Source organism: Phascolarctos cinereus, unplaced genomic scaffold (assembly GCF_003287225.1).
Source record: "Phascolarctos cinereus isolate Bilbo 61053 unplaced genomic scaffold, phaCin_HiC Scaffold_726;HRSCAF=1367, whole genome shotgun sequence".
Lineage (NCBI taxonomy): Eukaryota > Metazoa > Chordata > Mammalia > Diprotodontia > Phascolarctidae > Phascolarctos > Phascolarctos cinereus.
The window spans coordinates 72,125,910-72,145,627 of NW_027556098.1; the positions used below are offsets into that span (position 1 = coordinate 72,125,910).

The window sequence follows — 19,718 nt, forward strand, 5'->3', positions numbered from 1 at the left end:
TCTAATATTTTTTTTTATTATGGAGTTATTGAGTTCTGATATCTCCATTATATTTTTTCAAGGTATCTTCCATTTTCATAAGATTTTCCATCTGTCCTAAGCTATTTATTCTCTCTCTAACTTATTTCTAATAGCTTTTTTATTTCATTATTTTATCTCTTGCTTCATTTCTTCCAAGGTACTCTTGTAGTTCTATTTTCTCTGAGTCTTTACTTGAACTTGATATGGAGTGACTCTTTTCTTTTTGTTTAAACCTCTTGGGTTTCTTTCAATCTTTAGTGCTTGACATTTTCTTCTGTTTGCTCACATCTCTAAAGTCAGTTTCTGTGTTGGGATTTTGAGCTTATGTTGGACTCTGTTCTCTCCTGTGCTTTTGGATAAGGTAGCCAGATCCTACTTAGTTAATCCCTTCTTTCTCCAGAATGCTGCTGCCTCTGCTGCAGAGAGCACAACTACAATGGGCTGGTCATGTTGTTTGAATGCCAAATGTACACTTGCCTAAAAGACTATTTTAGGGAGAACTCACACAAGGCAAGTGCTTACATGATGATCAGAAGAAGTGATACAAAGACACTCTCAAGGTCTCTCTTAAGAACTTTGGAATTGATTGAATGACATGGGAGACACTGGCACAGGACCACCCAGCATGGAATGCCCACATCACAAAAGGTGCTGTGCTCTATGAACAAAGCAGAACTGAAGTAGCTCAAAAGAAATGCGAGATGCTCGAGTTTAGAGAATCCACCCAATATGTTCACATGGACTATTTGTGCCCAACCTGGGGTAGAGAATTCCAAGCTGGTACTGGTTGGATCAGCAAGTTGGAGGGATTGTAACTTGATTCTAAAATAGTGACGTCATTTTGGTTCTCTTTGAGGACGAAGGACAACAACCAACCAGCCAGCCAGCTGCCTCTGCTGTTCTGGAGGAGGTAGCTAAGGTGAGTCCTGACCCTTTTCAGAAATCTCTGGCTTCTAGGTCAGTCTTCAGGGGGCTCCCTCAGGTCTTGGTTTCAGTACTGTCTCTGTCTCTTCCTTGCACAGGAGTTGGTTCTATCCCCTTGCTTTGCCCTGGCAGGCCTCAACTGGATGTTGTTGATGGTTCTGGAAGCAGGGCTGCAACAAGACACCAGGTATTTTTCCTGAAATTCTTGGGCGCTGTATCTCCTGGATACCAGTCTGCCTGTGCCTCTTGCTGTGGCTTTGTTACAAGGTATCTGGATGTTGTACATGTCTGCTGCAATGGTTGTTGCTGAATTGTCTGGGTACCATGGCTTCTCCATCCCCTGGTTCTGTAGGCCCCTGAAAATCTCCTTGTGTAGGATTAAACCAGAAGGAGTGGCTGAGAGCCATTTCTCTTTGTTTGTTTGCTTGTTTTTTTTAATCATTATTCCTTCTGGTACAATTTTCTTTGCAGAAGATTTGGGCTTCTTTATGTCCTTTTATGCCATTGTCAACTTGAGATCAGTGCAATCTAAAATTACTCTGGGCATCTTGGCTGGCCCTGTTGACTCAAATTGAGTTTTTAGCCCATTGACCCTTCCATTCAACCCATGGCTTTATCAGATGAAGTTCTCTCTTTGCTTCCCCTATCTTATACTCTGTCTAATTTTTTGAAACCAAGAAAAAGACTTTACTCCATCTTATTAGGTTTGGCCCAATATTCCAGACTGTAAAGATTTTTTTGAATTATGACTCTGTTATCCCTCCATAGTTGGTATTACCTATAAATTAGACAAGTATACAATCTTTGCCTTTATCCAAGTCATTGATAAAAATGCTAAACAATACAGGGCCAAACACAAATCCCTGGGTCATTACACCTTTTTCCAAGTTTTTATCAAACCATAAATGACCATTGTTTGGGTCTGAAGATTCTGGATCTACTTAATTATACTATCTTCTGGCCAACATCTCTTTATATAAGAATAGCACGAGAGATTAAAAAAATAACAATTTACTAAATCAAGATAAACTATATCTGTAGCATTCTTCATATCTAACAGTTTAATAATTCTGACTTCCCTAGCTTCAAGTCCCTATTAAAATCCCACCTTCAAGAGGAAACTTTTCCTGATCTCCTAATGCTAGTGACATCTCTCTGCTGACTATTTCCATTTTATCCAGAATATATCTTGTTTTTACATACTTGTTTGCATTTTGTGTTCTCTATTTGACTATGAATTCCTTGAGAGTAGGGCTATCTTTTGCCTTTCTTTGTATCTTCAGCATTTAGCACAGTGCCTGGCACAAAGTAGGTGCTTAATAAATGTTTATTAATTGACCAAGTAAAATAAGATTGGTCTGGAATGACCCATTCTTGATGAAGCCATGATGGCTCTTAATAATTTCTTCTTATTTTTCTAGGTCTCTTTAATATAAAACATTGTTAAATTTCACTAGAATTTGAAATCATTGACCTATACCTTACAGGCTCCATTATTTTCCAGTAAAAATTGTGGTATGTAAAAGATATGTATATGCTTCCTATTACATGGTATCATTACAATATTATAACTGATTTTTTTAAGATCAAAGTCCCAACAGCATTAGTCATAAAGGAAGCTTCTCTTTCTTTTATCACTCATATAGTCTCTGTTATCTAACCAGACTTTTAAATCAGTTATAGTAGACTTTATGGGCCACGGTTTAAGATACAAAAATTATGGGCTTTTAGCCAGGGACAGAGTGCTTCTCATGAGACCCAGAAAGAATGTATTTTCCCAGAGACTTGCTGATCTCATTAAGAGGACTTTAAACTGACCATGAAGAGTCAGAGAGAAAACTGACCATGTATAATTGGTAAACTGAATACCATAGAGATGATGACAGGGAAATAGGACTTAGAGATGAAAAACATTTTAGGAATAATCCAGTCCAACCCCTTCAATTTCAGGCAAAGAAACTGAGGTCTAAAGTGATGTTCCTAAAGTTATATAGGATACTAGTAGCATAAAAAGTATATGAGCCCAAATTCTCTGACTCTACATCCAGTAATAGTAGTAATAACAAATACCTAGCTTTTATGAAGTATTTTAAGGTTCACAATGTACTTTACATCTGTTATCTTATTTGATGATCAATCCTGGGAGGAAGGTACCATAATTATCTTCATTTTACAAATGAGGAAACTGAGGCATATGGATATTAAGTGACTTGTTCAGGGTCACACAGTAGGTATCAGAAGTTGGATGTGAGTTTCCATGAAAGCAGGAACTGTCTTTAACCTTTCTTTGTATCCCCAGTCTTTAGCACAGTACTTGACACATAATAGATACATTAAATGCTTATTGACTGAATGAGTCACTGATGTCAGGTCCAACATTCTATCCATTTTGCTACCTAACTGCCAATACTGTGCCAGAACCCTGGTGCTATACCATATCTTCCTCTGCTAGGCTATGTGCCAGCAGTTACGACACATGAAGTTGTCATGTTGGTGAGTTGTCCTATAATCTTCAGGACATAGATATAGGGAGAATGGGTTATAATCTTACTCATGACCTTAGTTATTTTTATAAAGCATATCTATAGTAAATGTTAACACAAGTAAATAAAATGACCTCATAGGTGTCACTGACCCCTGGATAAGATGTCACTCATAACTGGAGAATGCCAGGGGAAGAGCACAAGCTTGTTTAAAAAAATAGATGTGTGTGTGTGTGTGTGTGTGTGTGTGTGTGTGCGTGTGTGTGTGTGTGTGTGAGAGAGAGAGAGAGAGAGAGAGAAAGAGAGAGAGAGAGAGAGTGCAAGCAATATGAAAAAGCCATGTATCCAAAGGATAAACATCATCTTGGTATGGATAAAAATAGAGGAAAATGGAAGTGATCACAAGTATTTATAGATCACTAAACTCAATGGAAGGAAGAACTATTCAGCTCCTAATACACGTTACAAAGATGACAGAGGAAGGATTTAGTTTTGATAAGGGATGTAAGTATCTGACATCTTGATAAAAACAGACCAAATGAGAAGTTCCTTATTTGCCTTATTGATAATTTTACCTTTAAGATGTAGAAGAATTGATACACTGTATATTGAGTACTTTTTTAGTACCTACTTTGGGGAGATGCAAGACATGATTCAAAACCTAAGTCATGAGCAATTTTTCCATAGGACTCTGGGATAGTGGACATAACAAACCAAAGAGTGTGAGAAAAGAAAGCCTAACTCTTGTTAGAGGCCAGGCATCCTTAGGACTAGAACTGGTTCCATCAATGAATGCTTGAGTCCAGTGAGAGGGCTCCCTTTGAGAAGAAGCAGAGAAAGATTGTACCTGTGTTCCTGGGCTCAGCAGTAATTCTTGCTGTTAGATAGATTTAGACTAGCATCCTACACCATATACCATAATCATTTCAAAGTGGATATACAATATGAATATAAATGGTCACTTCATAAAAAATAGAAATTAAAAGAGAAACCAGCATGGCCTAGAAGATAGAGGATTACACTTGGAAACAGGAAGACCCGTGGTCAAGTTGCACTTTTAACTGGTTATGATGCCCTTAGCAAGTCACTTAACCTCTCAGTGCTCAAGGCAATTCTATGACAATAAATTACAGAGAAAGTGCTAACTTGCTTTGGTAGAAGGGAATTTCCTCCTTCAGGAGTTCCCTATACCAATGAAATCAAGTCTTTATCCATAGAGGAGAACTACAAGAGGTGCTTTTCCCAGATATGGATGAGAAGAGAATTCTTACCTAGACAAGTGATACAGGAAATCCTGAAGGACAAAATGAAAAATTTTGACAACATAAAATTAGAGAGATTTTGTATAAATAAAATCAGTGAAGACAAACTAAGGAGAAAAACTGTGAAGTAAGAAAATGTTTTCATCTAATATTATATGAAAGTCTGATATCCAAGATATATGGGGAATTGATGACATTTAACACCAAAGTCATTTCTCAATACAAGGATATGAACAGTTTTCACAAGCTCGAACTACAAATGGCCACTGGCAAAACAGGTTCCAAATCACTTATAAGAGAAAGGCAAATTAAAACAACTCTCAGTATTACCTTACTTACACTCTACAAACTGGCAAAGATGCCAAAAGTGGGAACCATCAATATTGGAAAGACTGTAGGAAGACAGGTACAGTAATATACCATTGGTGGAACTGTGAAATGATTTGACCATTTTAGTTATCAATTTTCAGTTATACAAGAAAATTGATTAAATGGTCTATACCTTTCACCTAGTGATCCCACTACTGAGAATATACCCCCATGTCAGAAACAAAGGTTCTGGTGAGATTTCAACAGAAGCTAGAGGTTTTAAGTGAGAAAAAGGCAGAGACATTGCAATGTAAAAGAAAAAGCCTTCAGATCTAAAATGAACATTCCACCTGTTAGAAGGGGTCTGTTGCTGGAATAGCTCAATTACATATGAAGAATCTAGCAAAGATAATGCTCACAAGTTGCACTCCTACCTTTGTCCCTAGCCAACCATCTGGCCAAGGCCCCAAAGGAATTTTGGTGATTGTAACATCAGTTCCATATGGAACTGATCACCATAGTACTAAGGCAGAAGAACTTGAAGAAGAAACTGGCTTTGAACCAAGAATTGTCCACAGAGATGATAGATCTAAGGGATCTGCCTATAGGTGACAAACTTCAGAACCAAGAATACGAGTGAATCAAAAAGGAGATCTTTCTGTTAACCCTATAATAAGGGTTGTTTCCCTAGCTAAAAGACAGAGTAGGGCTCTAGCTGAAAAGACCGCTATAATACTCTAGCTGACAAGAACACAGTATTACCCAGCCAAGCTTGGGACTGAAAATGGTGAAAGATTACAGGTGCTCTTTGAAGATCAAGCCCAGGAAGCCAGTGGACCAATTCATCTTCAAAGGCCCATGCCCCAAGATGAGCTTAATGGCCAAGAAAACTGCCTAGCCCAGACCAACTGAAGCTGCTTTGGCCAAGTGACTTCCTTGGCTCAGGCTGAGTGATTTGTCTGGGACAGCTCAGCAAGAGCCTCGGCCGGGGAAGAAGCAGTTGAACAGCTGAACTACCTGCTCGATCCAGCAAGTAGAGGATTGCCTTCTCTATAGGAAACACTTTGCCTTACATTGAGCAAGCCCAGATGAGTAATCTAGTTAGAGATCTTTAAAACGACACCCACCGTGAGCTTCTAGATATAGAACAATTGAAAAAAAAAAGAAAACAATGTGAGATTGTATTTTTAGAGTTATGAGTTGCCTTGGCCATGTGTGTTCCCTGTAAACATGCCTCAGTCCCATTATGCTTTAAATGACCTTTCCTTTCCCCTATACCCCCATGAACTGTGTGTATTTATGGGGGAGTAAACATCTGGTTTGGGGAAAGTGATCACAGAGGGGAGTGCTACCTGAGCATTTAGAGAGATACTGGAAGATTTGTATGAGTTGATATAGAGTGAAATAAGAGGTACCAAAAATAATATATACAATAACTATAACAACAAATGAAAAGATCAATAAAATAAGCTGAATTCTTCAGTGATAGGAAACAGATAAACATAACTTTTATGTTTTTAGAGAGTAAGGGACTATGGAGTCAGAAAGTTGCATATATTGTCAGATATGGTCACTATCAGATATTTTTGCTTAATTTTTTCTTCATTATAATAGTCAGTGGGGGGAGTTTCTCCCCACCCCCAGTAACTGTAATGGTATAAATGAAAAATATTTGAAAGTTTAAAAAATGAACATAGTTATATTCCTCAGTAAACTATCTCAGTAAAGATATTGATTCCTCCTGCACCATCACCTCAGATTGATATGAAAAGAAGATTCAAAAAGAATAGGGAGGCAGAGTATCCCAGCATTATATTTCTTTTAAATTTGTATATTTGGGATAGTATGTGTTTTCATAGCTGTAGTATATTAAAAGCCCTCAGATTTTTCAGCTCATTTATTTAGTTGCCTTTTTTTGTGTGTGAAATTAAGTGAAAACTTAATAAATGTTTATTGATTGATTCTTCCACTTTTGTTATTTTGACTATATCCTGCTAAGAATTCCCTTTCTCTGCCACTGTGGAAGAATGGAAGTTAAAACTGAGGGCAATTTTCTAAAAACAAAATATATAGAAGGGAAGTATTTATTTATTTTACTGATGTTGTAATTTAGTAAGCACCCAACTAGTATAAAAAGGTGCTGTTGTTTTCCTAAATTGCGAATTTGCAATTCAAGTTAATTTTGGTTTTCTCTCATCTGATACAAATTCGTGGGGTAAATATTCCAGAGCACCTTATCTGCAAGTTGAACTCAAGTGAACTTCTAAACTATCTTCAAGATTAGAAATTTTTTAAAAAATCAAGTAATAAGAATTCAGCTCAAATAAAACACTGTATTGAGTTAAACTATGATTTTACAGATGAACTTTATTTAATGACCTATTATTTTTCTAAAATTTTAAAAATGCTATTGAAGAGGAATAGAATAGCATGATAAAAAAAAGTGAATGTCTTCTTAACTCTTAAAATTGTTTTGAATGTTTAAACTTGGGTTTTTTTTAATATCAAAAAAGCTCCAAGGATGAAATAAAGTAATACATTTTAAAATATTTTAAGTTAAAAAATATAACACACTATACAGCATAGTATTTTCTCCTTAATAATGCATTCATTATTCAAAACAGATTCATTGTGTGTGCTTTCTTTAATTTATAGGTTACCATAATTGTGCTTATTGCTGCCATCTGCTGGTTATCATGAAAATTTCATCTCTATTCTAAGCAGTTTCTTTAAACTCAAATGTCTTTCTTTTCTTGGGAAAGAACTATAGAATGTTTAAGCTGGAAGAGATTTTGGGAGTCACCTAGGCTGATTTTTATGGTGTGGAAAACGTGAAGCTCAGAGAGGTTGATAACTTGCTGAAGGTCACAAAATGAATTTATGGAAGAATGGCAAAGAGAATCTAGATCCCCTGGCTCCCAGTCTCTTTGTTACATTTTTAAAAAAAATTAATTAGTTATTTTTTAGTTTTCAACACTCACTTCCACAAGGTTTTGAGTTCCAGTTTTTCTCCCCATCTCTCCTCTCCCCCAACACCAAGATGTGAATTCTGCATACCCCTTCCCCCCAATCTGCCCTCCCTTCTATCACTTACCCCTCCTCTTATCCCTTTCCCCTTCTATTTTTCTGTAGGACAGCATAGATACCCCATTTTCTATACCCCATTGTCTGTATATCTTATTTCCCAGGTGCATGTAAAAACAATTTTTAACATTTGTTTTTAAAACTTTGAGTTCCAAATTCTCTTCCAAAAATATGGAACACTTCACAAATTTGTATGTCATCCTTGCACAGGGGCCATGCTAATCTTCTCTATATCATTCCAATTTTAGTATATGTGCTGCTGAAGCAAGCACTCTATTATATATTCTTATTAATAACTGTCATTTATATAGCACTTACTGTGTGCTCTATGAATATTATCTCCTTTGATCCTCACAACAGTCCTGGAGATTATCCCCATTCTACAGATGGGGAAACTGAGGTAAAAAAAGGGATTTAAGTGACTTCCAGGGTCACACAGCTATTAAGTGTCTGAGAATGTATTTAAACTCAAACCTTCCTGATTCCAGGTTCCACATGCTATGCACTGTATCACCCAGCTGCTTCTGAATTCATTAATTGAGTATGCACTCTAATATACAATATGTCCTTGCTATGATAATTGTTATTGCATTATAATGCACTTTCCTCTACCTACAGCATTAAAAGTTTAATGATTATTATATTTAAAGAATAACTTATTTAGTAGAATTGGAAAACATTGCCACCTACTTAAGATAGTTCTTGTGAAAGTGATAATAATAGTTGTTATGGATATAATGCTTTTAGGGTTTGTTAAGAAAGTCACATGGGCATTTTCATTTGATCTTCATAACAACTTTGTGCTTTTGTTATCTCTTTTTTACAGTTCTGGAACCTAAGGCTCAGAGAAGATAAGTCATTTGCCTAGAGTCATATAGCTAGTAAGTATATGAAACACAATTCAAACTCAAGACTCTCTCACTCCAAGTTCATCCTGTTATTTATTAGGCCATGCTACTGCTCTATTTTAGTTGGAGGTCAGACTTACATGGATCACAAGCTTTTGAAATTATTTGGCTTCATTCACAAGAACATTCAGTTATTCTACATCTTCTCTGTTCTTTATATGTCCCAACTATTCCCCAAAATTGCAGAAAAACTACCTCCTCTTCTATTTTACTGAGAAGATAAAGATTGATTTCCCATGCTCTCTCAGGAATGATATCTTTATTTCTCCAGCTGTTTTCTCTTCCTTCTTCTTAGCCCAGAGGAAGAGACATTGCACATCCAAAGCTAACTTCTCTATTTTCTCTGTGAGTTTCAGCCTCAGTTTTGTTTTGGTCAGGAACCAATTTCATTAGTGTAGGGAGACTTCATTGGCATACAGAATTCCCTCCAGTAATACAGATGGACAACTCTTCTTCAATTTAGATATTTAGAGAGTTCCCTGGGGCAATGAGAACTTAAAGTTTTAATGTTGCAGGTAGAGGAAATTATATTGGAATATAATTACAATTATTATGTCAACAACATTAGATATTAGAGTACATAACTTGACTAATGAATTCAGTAGCACTAAAATTTTAAGGGACTTGTCCAAGGTCACACAACCAGGATGTGTCTAAGGCTGAATACAAGTCTTCTGGAAGCTGATACTGGCTCTCTATCTACTATGCTATCCTGCTTCTCAACTTTACTTAATCCCTTTCATTTCCATTTTCAGTTTCTCTACCTTTATTAGTTCTGTCTTCTTGGCCTTTGAATATGAACAGGTATGTCCTTTAACAAACAAAACAAAACAAAACCTTTATCTTGACCCAGATTTTCCCTTTAGCGATTACCCTCTTTGCTTTTCATTGTCACAGTTGACAAACATGTAATTTACACTTCTTTCCATTTTCTTGTTTCCTTCTTAACCCCCAGCAATTTGCTTTTGCCCCACTCTGTCCTGCTCCATGAAATAAAATATCCCAAGTATTGTTTTTTTTTCATTCAATCACTTTGATTTCTGTACAGTTTAATATCGTTAACCACTCCTTCCTTAAAAATTTTTCCTCCTTTGATTCCTCAGAATCCGTATTAGCCAGATTCTCATGCTGTTTCTTCTTTTTTCTTCTTTTCTGCATCCTTTGTCTTTCCACATACAAAATGTGATCATTTCCTAAAGATGTGTTCTCAACTCTTTATGTCTCTCTTTTCAATTCTCTCTTTCTCTTTCTCTCTCCCTCCCCCATCTCTCCATCTCTTTCTCTCTCTCTCCATCTCTTTCTCTCTCTTTTCTCCTCTCCTCTCCTTCTCTGCTCTCTCTCTCTGTTCTGCTTCCCTCCCCCCCTCCATTTTGCTTACTTAATAATCCCTTTGTTGCAGATGATTTTCAAATTTTCAAAGTTCAGATCTTCAAGTTTTGATCCATCTTGAACTAGATCTGAATTCCTGCTGCTTGCTGGAAACCATCCATTTGTATTTGGATGTTGGTTATTTCCTGAAGCACCAAATATCCCCTTTTCCGCTAACTCAGCTGCCCAGACTAACTTTTCTTTTTCTTTTACTGGTAGCATCATCCTTTTACTAAAAATGAATAACTTCAAAAAATTTAGAGCAGGGGTTCTTAATCTTTTTTTGTGTGTGCAATATGATTAAGCCTATGGACTTTAAATGCATAAAAAATATATATGATTAAAACTGGGCATAGACCAACATCTTATACTGTATACCAAAATAAAGTCAAAATGGATACATGATTTAGATATAAAGGCTGATACTATTAACAAACTGGGAGAGCAAGGAATAGTTTACCTGTCAGATTTATGGAGAATTGAAGACTTTATGACCAAACAAGAGATAGAGTACATTCTGAAATACAAAATGGATGATTTTGATTACATTAAGTTGAAAATTTTTTGCACAAAGCTAATGCAACCAAGATTAGGAGGGAAGCAGAAAACTAGGAAAGAATTTTTACAACTAATGTCTTTGATAAAGGCCTCATTTCTAAAATATATACAGAACTGAGTCAAATTTATAAGAAGCCAAGTCATTCCCCCAATTGATAAATGGTCAAAGGATATGAACAGGCAGTTTTCAGATGAAGAAATTAATGCTATCTCTAGTCATATGAAAAAATGCTCCAAATCACTATCGATTAGAGAAATGCAAATCAAAACAACTCTGAGGTACCACATCATACCTATCAGATTGGCCAACATGACAAAACAGGGAAATGATAAATGCTGGAGAAGATGTGGGAAAATCAGAACACTAATGCATTGTTGGTAGAGTTGTGAAATGATCCAACCATTTTGGAGAGCAATTTGGAACTATGCCTAAAGGGTTATAAAAATGTGCATACTCTTGACCCAGCAACACCACTTCTAGGGCTGTATCCTAAAGAGATTATAAAAATGGGAAAAGAACCCACTATTTATAGCAGCTTTTTCTGTGGTGGCAAAGATTTGGAAGTTGAGGGGATGCCTGTCAATTGGGGAATTTCTGAACAAGTTGTGGCATATCAATGTGATGCAATACTATTGTGCAATAATAAATGATGAGCAGCAGACTTCAGAAAAACCTGGAAATATATGTATGGACTGATGCTGAGTGAAGTGAGCAGAACCAGGAGAACATTGCACACAATATCAGCCACACTGTTGATGACTAACTTTGATAGACTTGGCTCTTCTCAGCAATGCAAGGATCTAAGACAACTCCAAAAGACTCATAATGGAAAATGCTGTCCATATCCAGAGAAAGGACTATAGAGTCTGAATGCAGATCAAAGGATACTATTTGCTCTTTTTTTCCTTCTGTTTATTGGTTCTAATTCTTGTTTACAATATGACTAATGTGAAAATATGTTTAATAGGAATGTATACGTACAGCCTATATCAGATTGCACACCTTCTTTGGGAGACAGGAGAGGAGGGAGGGGGAGAAAATTTAAGACTCAAAAGCTTATGGAAGTGAATGTTGAATACTAAAAATAAATAATTTAATTAAAATTAAAAAATACACAGCACTACAAAAGAAACCATTTATATTGAAATATGGTTATCAAAATAGTTTTTAAATTAAGTTCATGGACCCTAGGGTAAGAATCCCTAATTTAGAGATAGAAAGGATGTCACAGAGGCTATCTGGCCTAATTCTTTCATCCTACAGAAATGTGTACTGAGGTCCTGAAAGATTAAGTGACTTGGCAAGACTGTGCTGTCAGTCAGGGACCTGGATTTGAATATGGGCTTTGATACACTCTATCCATATGTGACTCTGGGCTAGTCTCGCTGAACCTCAGTTGCCACATCTATAATACTGCAATTAATAATACTTTTATTCTCTATTGTTGAATTATTGTTGGAAAAGAGTTTTATAAATTAAAACACTGGATAAATGTGAGTTATTATCAGACAGTCACATAGGTAGTAAATAGCACAGCAAGGATTAAAATGTGGGTCCTTTAGATCCAAAATTTGGTGTTCTTTTCATTACACACACAGTTGCCTTTCTGAAAATGAGTCATATTTGACTCTTTTCTCTCACTCACTCTATGTCTAACCCATTTCATTCCAATGAACATTTTCAAAGTTCTTATTGTATGTCCAGCAAGTTCTGGGGATATAAAGATAAAGAAAACCATCTTACCCTCAATGAGCTTATAATCTATTAGAGGTTTATAAAAATATAAGTGTGTAAAGGTTAATTTTAAGGGAAAAGAGTGAGTACAATCAAAAGTCCTGTAAATTTTTTCCTTACTAATGGCTGCCTTTTAATTTCTACTGCTACTGCCAAAATGGTCCTAAATTTCCTCATGCCTAGACTCATGCATAAGGTAATGTATACTCATTCCTGTTAGGTGGTTCCATAATGTCATGTATGCATTTCATTTTAGTTTAATTTTTAACTAACACTAATTTTTTTAATTTTTAAAATTCATTAAATTTTTTTTCAAGTATCTATTTTTTTCTCCCTGCCTCCCTTTCCATCCACCCACTGAAAACAAACAAATAAACAAACAAAAAACCAACAACACTTCTAACAAATAAGCATAGTCAAGTAGGACAAATTTTCACACTGGTCATGTCCAAAATGTATGACTCATTTTGCATATTAATCCATTACTTATTTGTCAAGTGTTGCGAATTAGTGTTCATCAGACCTATAAAATTATGTTTAATCATTGTGCTAATTAGAGTTCTTAAATCTTCCAAAAATTGTTCATTTTACAATGGGCTTATTATAGTATAAAACATTCTTCTAGTTCAGGTCATTTCACTCTGCATCATCCCATGAAGGTCTTCCTAGGTCTCTTTAAAACTGTTTTTTTTCCTCAGACACTTGACACTTACTGGCTGTGTGATCCTGGGCAAGTCACTTAACCCTAGTTGCCTCACCAAAAAAACAAACAAAAAAACCAAGCAAAAAAAAAACCACCTGTCTTTTCTTCATTTTTTTTTACATTACAATAATATTATGTTATATTCATATGCCATAATTTGTTCAACCATTCCCCATTTGTTGGGCATTCCCTTAGTTTCCAGTTCTTTGCTGTTACAAAAAAAAACTGCTATAAATACTTTTGTATATATAAAATATTTTCCTCTTTTTTTGATCTTTTTGGAGTAACGGATTAAGAGTATTATGGATGGGTCAAAGGGTATATGCTTTTTAGTAGCTTTTGAGCATAATTCTAAAATGTTCCCAAATGACTGGACCAATTCATGGCAATATGCCTGTTTTTCTGCTTTCCAACATTTTCCTTTGTTGTCAACCTTTCCAATCTAATGGGTGGGAGGTGGAATCTCAGAATTGCTTTAATTTTCATTTTTAAAAAATGTTAGTGATTCTTGCAGCATTTTTTCAAATGGTTATAAATAACTTAGATTCCTTTCCTCCTACATGTTCTTTTAAAAAATACATAATTTTATTTATTTCATTAAATATTTCTGAATTATATGTGAAATTTTTAACATTCATTTTAAAAATTTTGAGTTCCAAATTGTTGCCTCCCTCCTGCCCCTCCTCCATTCATTGAGAATAAAATATGCTTATGTTCTAAAATAATAATAAAGCCCAAATTCCTTAGCATTGTCTTCAGATTCTCCTACAATTTGACTCCAGCCTAGCTTTCCAGCCATTTCTTTATGGGAAATTACTACAGCCAAACTTGCCTACTTCCTGACCTCTCAACATATTTCTGAACATTATCTAACCTTGGAATCTTTATTAATGTTTTCTTCTTGACTGTATTTAAAAAAAAAGGGATTAGCCAAAAAATCAGAAAAAAATCAATTAATGTTTTTTCAGTCATGGAAATTCAATTCAATTCAACAAACATTAGTTAAATCTCTTATGTGCAAGGCAAAATGTGCTAAATACTAGGGGGTAAAGTGGCAAAATGACAAAGCTGCCTACAAAAGCTTCTATTCTACTAGAAAAAATTAATTCTACACTAGCATTTTCTTAATTTAGGTATTATAGACAAAAATACACTTTTGAGAAATGTTTTGATAAGTTCAAACAAATATATCATGACTTACAATAGAGATTGGACCTGTGATTTCATTGATGCAGGAATACCTAGTAAAGAATTTCCTCTACCATTTGAAACTGGCACATTCTGTACAATTTATAGCCTCAGAGAATTGTTACCTAAAGTACTGAGATGTTTTGCCCAGGAAAACACAGCAAGTATGTATCAGAGGCAGGATTTGAACCTAGGTAGTCCTTGTTCCGAAGCTGGCTCTCTATCCATTTAGCTACAACAATTTAAATCTATTTAAAAGACAGTTTCTTTTTTATTATTGTTGCATTTCTGATATGCGACCTGTAGAATTTTTATGCCCACCAATTAAAATTTTTTTTTTTAGCAGCTCTTTCTAGGAATGCTTTCAGAAGCATATCTCTTTGGAATTGCCTACTGGTCTGACAACCACCTCACTTGTACTCCTAGTGATGAAAAGGTTGCTGAGGAGAAGGCAATGGAGATGAACTCTACCAGTAGTATCCCCTGTTCTTCTGCAGATGAAGCACAAGACAAAAGTATTCATTGGAGATGCAAGCCTCCTGGAAATTTTATTTCTTCAGTCCGTTCGAGAGAAAGTCAACAAAGCAGGAAACAAAAAGTGACAGTGCTAGAATCAAGTCACAATCCTCAACTTGAATGGCAAACTTCTGCTGGGGTTGAAGACTGTGGAGACTCCAATATGAGCAGAGAAACCTATTTGGTTCCTCCTTCCTGTAAAAGTATTTGCAAGAATTACAATGATTTACACATTGCTGGGGGCCAAGTTATGGCCATCAACTTAGCTGCAACAGATTCTACCTTGGAAAGCAGCTTTGAATTTGGCCCACTATTGAAATCTTCAGAAATTCCTTTGCCTATGGAGGAATCTATTTCAACTCAATTGAGTGATTTGTCTTGCAAACCCCTTCAAAGACACTCATCTTACTGGAGAATAACCAGCATCAAGGACAAAAGTATTGTGCCACTTCAGAAGCCTCTTTCCAATGCCATGCTGAATGAATATTTGGAGCAGAAGGTAATGGAGTTGTATAAACAGTATTTCATGGACACTGTATTTCATGACAGCTCTCCTATTCAGATTCTGGGCTCAGAGCTCATCATGACAAGTGTGGATCAAATCAGCCTACAGATATCACGGGAGAAAAACTTAGAGGCCATAAAGGCCAAGGATATGGTTATTAACTGCCTGTTACGACTAGTCTCCACTGAAATCAGCACACCTAGTCTGCATATTTCCCAATATAGCAATGTGAGTCTATGAAAAAGATATCTTAATTCCTCTTACAGTTGAACTCAAAGCTGTATTCTATTTAATTTTTTTTTCCTGAAGAAAGAAAACAGGAAGTAAGAGTGAAAGGTTCAAATCATGGAGTAGTTATGTACAATGTGTCTCAGAGATGTGGAATGAAGGGCAAAAAGGATGACAGTAAAATGAAGAAAGAATACCAGGAAAGAATAATAAATTATTTTAAAGAACAAGTACATCAACTAAACAAGATAAAAACAACTGAACAAAAGAGAAAATAAACGTCAGGCTCATATACTATTTCAAGAGAAGGAAAATTACAGTCAAAGGAAAACAAAAACAAAAAGTGTTCTCAGTTTCCAAGTTAAAGAATTATCTTTTTGTATATTGCCTAGGGCATTTGGGAAACATGGAAAAGTATAGAAAACTGCTAATAAGGGAGTAGGTTAACACTGTGTTTATTGCAAAAAAAAAAAAAGGAAAGGAAAAAGAAAAGGAAAAAAAACATTCCTGGGCAGGTCCATATTTTCCAAATTATGAAAATATGTATATTTATATTTGTGCTTGTGGTTTTTTTCCCTCTTATTTTATCAGAAAATCACTTAAAGGACCAATCATCTAGAGCATATTTTTTAGATGAAGGGAAATTTCTGTGTTTTTTTCTCTATATGGATGATTACTTCAGCACAAGTATGTGAGTAAGTCATGTTCCCACATCTACAAGTCTCTGCAAAAAAAAAAGATTATCAAAAAGTGAAAGAAATTGTGACAATCTGAAACTTCAACTTAACTTTGATAAGCAGACTTAGAGCTGAAATAGTACACAGAAGTCATCTAGTCTTTCATTTTGCATATGAGGTAACTGAGGCCTGGAGAGGTTGAAAGACTTGCCTAAAGTCACACAGAGTGTGACAGAGTTTACACACGATGACAGTGTTTAGATTCAAACCCTGGCCCTTTGGCTCCAGATCCCACACACTTTCCATGCACCATATTGCCTTGGGGATACTGTGCTTTTATTAAAGAACATAACTGGTTGCATTTCTCATTTTTGTCCCCTTGAAAGCCTCCAATACATACACACACACACACACACACACACACACACACACACACACACATCCCACAGGAGCCAAGAATAGATTTGCCAAACTGCTCTTCCTTGTAAAGTTATAGATTCTAAAATTAAATAATATACATGCTGGTTTAAGTCTGATCCTGTAATATGTAATTGCTAATTTTTTTAAACAAACATACAATTTTGTATAATGACAATAATGGTTTGATTTGAAATCTGTGTTTGAAATATTAAAGAAATGTGGCATATCTGTAACTTTTCTACATGTAACAATATTGACTTTCTGTGTTTTAATAATACTTTCAAAACTTTTAGTGACACCATACATTAAAAAATAACATGAGAAGCATTTGTTCTACACATGCAACTCTCCTTTCAATGAGTGCTTTGCAAGACCTGTGGTTTGTTTTATAGTGTAGCAGGAAACAGAGTCAGTGTAGATAAGGATGTTGAGGCATCAGACCTCTTAAATATAAAGTATCAGAATTACTTTTATTTAGAAAATTTTAAGGCTAGCTACTTTTATGAGAGAGAAATATTTATAAAGCTACATAAAAAAATCTAAAGCATGACTGTCATGTCACCTGACAGCTATATAAAAGAAATTGTAACATCGAACAAAATTCACTTGAAATTATGCTTCCCTAGTGGGAGCCACAGAGTCCGGGCCTGCTGACCCGGCAACCCTAATATCAAATGGTCTTATCTTAGGCTCGGGAGAATACATATCAAGGCTACTTCAAGAAAGAGAAACCTATAAAATATACTCAGGCATCTATACGATTTTCCTGGCTCACTGGTTGATCCAAGACAACCTGTCTCAAATTCTGAACTATCATTAGGAAGTGATGTTTACCTCTGGGACTCCTGGGGCAAGTAACTTAAGAAGAAAGTCATGACTCTCACCTCTGTAAGAATCCTATGGCTAAAACTGAGTTATATGTGGGTGACTGAAGGGAACAAGGATGCCAGCCAGTGCTTGGACCGCCCCTGATGCCTCTGCCATTACCTCAGGGATGACCTAGAAGAGTGGGGATAAACGATGTAAATAAAGGACTACAGAATCAAAAGGGGTAAGACATTGAAATAGACCAAGGGGATTTGCTGATAACTCTCCTAGTATTCTAACCAGTCCAGGGTCTCTGGTGAGAGTCATACGATTGTAATAAAATTTACAGGATACTCTACATGCTTAAAGGTTTCAGGGACATTGCCACTTTGCTTATCCCCCATTCCATCCCCTCAGATATCATCTTTTTTTTAACTCAAAGTCCCAACCTTGGAACAGGTAATTATTCCCTCCCCTCAGCTCCTTAGCCCTTCTGGAACAAAACTGTGACTGCAGCAGGATGGCAATAGTAATATATGGTTGTGGCCCTGTGACAACTTAGGTAAGTTTGGAAAGGATCATGATCAGGCCACAGGATGATGAATTTTTTCAGCCACTAAAATTAATTAAGATCCATATAGTAAAGTGTAGAGAAGTTGGGATCTAAATCAATGGAAGGAGGGCTCACATCAGTGAAATAAGATTTACCTTAAAGTCCTGAAGTAAATGATTATATATAACATATGAAATATATAATATATTTAAAGATATTTATATTTTATATTTACATACACATATATGCATGTGCTGCTTCTAACCTAGGCCCAATCAATCATTCAGTCAGTCAACAAAGATTTATTAAGAACCTAGTATCTTTGCCAAGAAAACCCTCAGTGGGGTCACAAAGAGTCAGAAATGACTGAAACAACTCAACAGCAAATTTCATATATACACATACGTGTGTGTGTGTGTGTGTGTGTGTGTGTGTCTGTGTATATGGATATCTATCTATCTAGATAGATCTATCTGTATCTATTTATCTTCTGTATCTATCTTCCCATCCACCCCACTTAGGTCTGTGATTTCAACAGGGTAAGGAGCTATCATAGAGACTTCCTCTATCAATGTGGGTTGGCACCTACTCTGACTCTATAGTCTTATAGAATTACTTAGGGCACTTAGGTTAAGAAATTGCTCAGAATCACACAGCTAGTATTTATCAGAGGAAGTCCTTTTGACTCTGTTGTTGTTCAGTGTGTCTGACTCTTTGTGATGTATTTGGGGTATTCTTGGCAAAGATACTGGAATGGTTTGCCATGTCCTTCTCCAGATAATTTTTCAGACAAGGAAACTGAGGGAAAACAGATTAGTGATTTGCCCATGGTAACCCAGCTATTAAGTGTCTGAAGCTAGATTTGAACTCAAGTCTTCCTGATTCTAAGCCCAGCATTCTTCCACTGTGCCACCTAGCTGCTCTCCCCAAATCCCCAGCTCTGAGGCTAGGCTGGCTCTCTATCTGCTATACTGCTATCTGAATAATTATGCTCCAACAACGTCAAATATCCTAAGTGTGCAAAGAAGATGCTAAAGACTTACCCTCAGGAAAGGTATATACTTTGAATTTATTCAGTAATTGTGATCAATCATGAATCAACCAATTAATCAGCAAGCATTTATTATATACCTCATATGTGCTAGGCTCTGGGGATACAATGAACAAAACAAAAATAGTCCCTGCTCTGCCCTCAAGGAGTTTAAATTCAACTAGGGAAACCAACATGCACACCTCTAAGTATATATGGAAAGTATGCAAAGTAAACTCAGAAAGTAATTTTTTTCTTACTAGCACTGACAGAGGGGGATCAGGAAAAGCCTCTTAAGAGACAGTAGTTGAGCTGAGCAAAGGAGGCTGGAGATTTAAGAGGTGGATGTGAGAAAGGTGATAATTATCAGTGAGCCCCTGATGTTATATTCTTATGGAGAATAGCATGGTTATTTGTGAGGCACCTATGATAACAGATT

At 36.0% G+C, this 19,718-nt stretch overlaps 1 protein-coding gene and 1 non-coding gene across 12 annotated transcripts in view; one reads left to right on the forward strand and one right to left on the reverse strand.

Moving 5' to 3' along the window:
- The window catches only part of TASL (TLR adaptor interacting with endolysosomal SLC15A4), a 28,254-nt gene extending 11,038 nt beyond the window's left edge, over positions 1–17,216 (forward strand). For 2 of the 11 annotated variants that reach the window (XM_078146595.1, XM_020980059.2), the window contains 2 exons: positions 8,910–8,964; positions 14,887–17,216. In XM_078146595.1, coding sequence (XP_078002721.1) covers positions 14,902–15,804 — 903 coding nt within the window. In that variant the 5' untranslated portion in view covers positions 8,910–8,964; positions 14,887–14,901 and the 3' untranslated portion in view covers positions 15,805–17,216. Of the gene's footprint in view, positions 1–877; positions 941–1,043; positions 1,133–1,181; positions 1,213–8,909; positions 8,965–14,886 lie in introns of those variants that run through there. The other 9 variants (XM_078146597.1, XM_020980061.2, XM_078146598.1 and 6 more) reach the window with 9 other exon arrangements.
- On the reverse strand, positions 8,249–8,355 carry LOC144454734 (U6 spliceosomal RNA). Its single transcript, XR_013483236.1, has one exon. It is a non-coding gene; the product is annotated as a U6 spliceosomal RNA (small nuclear RNA).
- Positions 17,217–19,718: the final 2,502 nt, after the last annotated feature.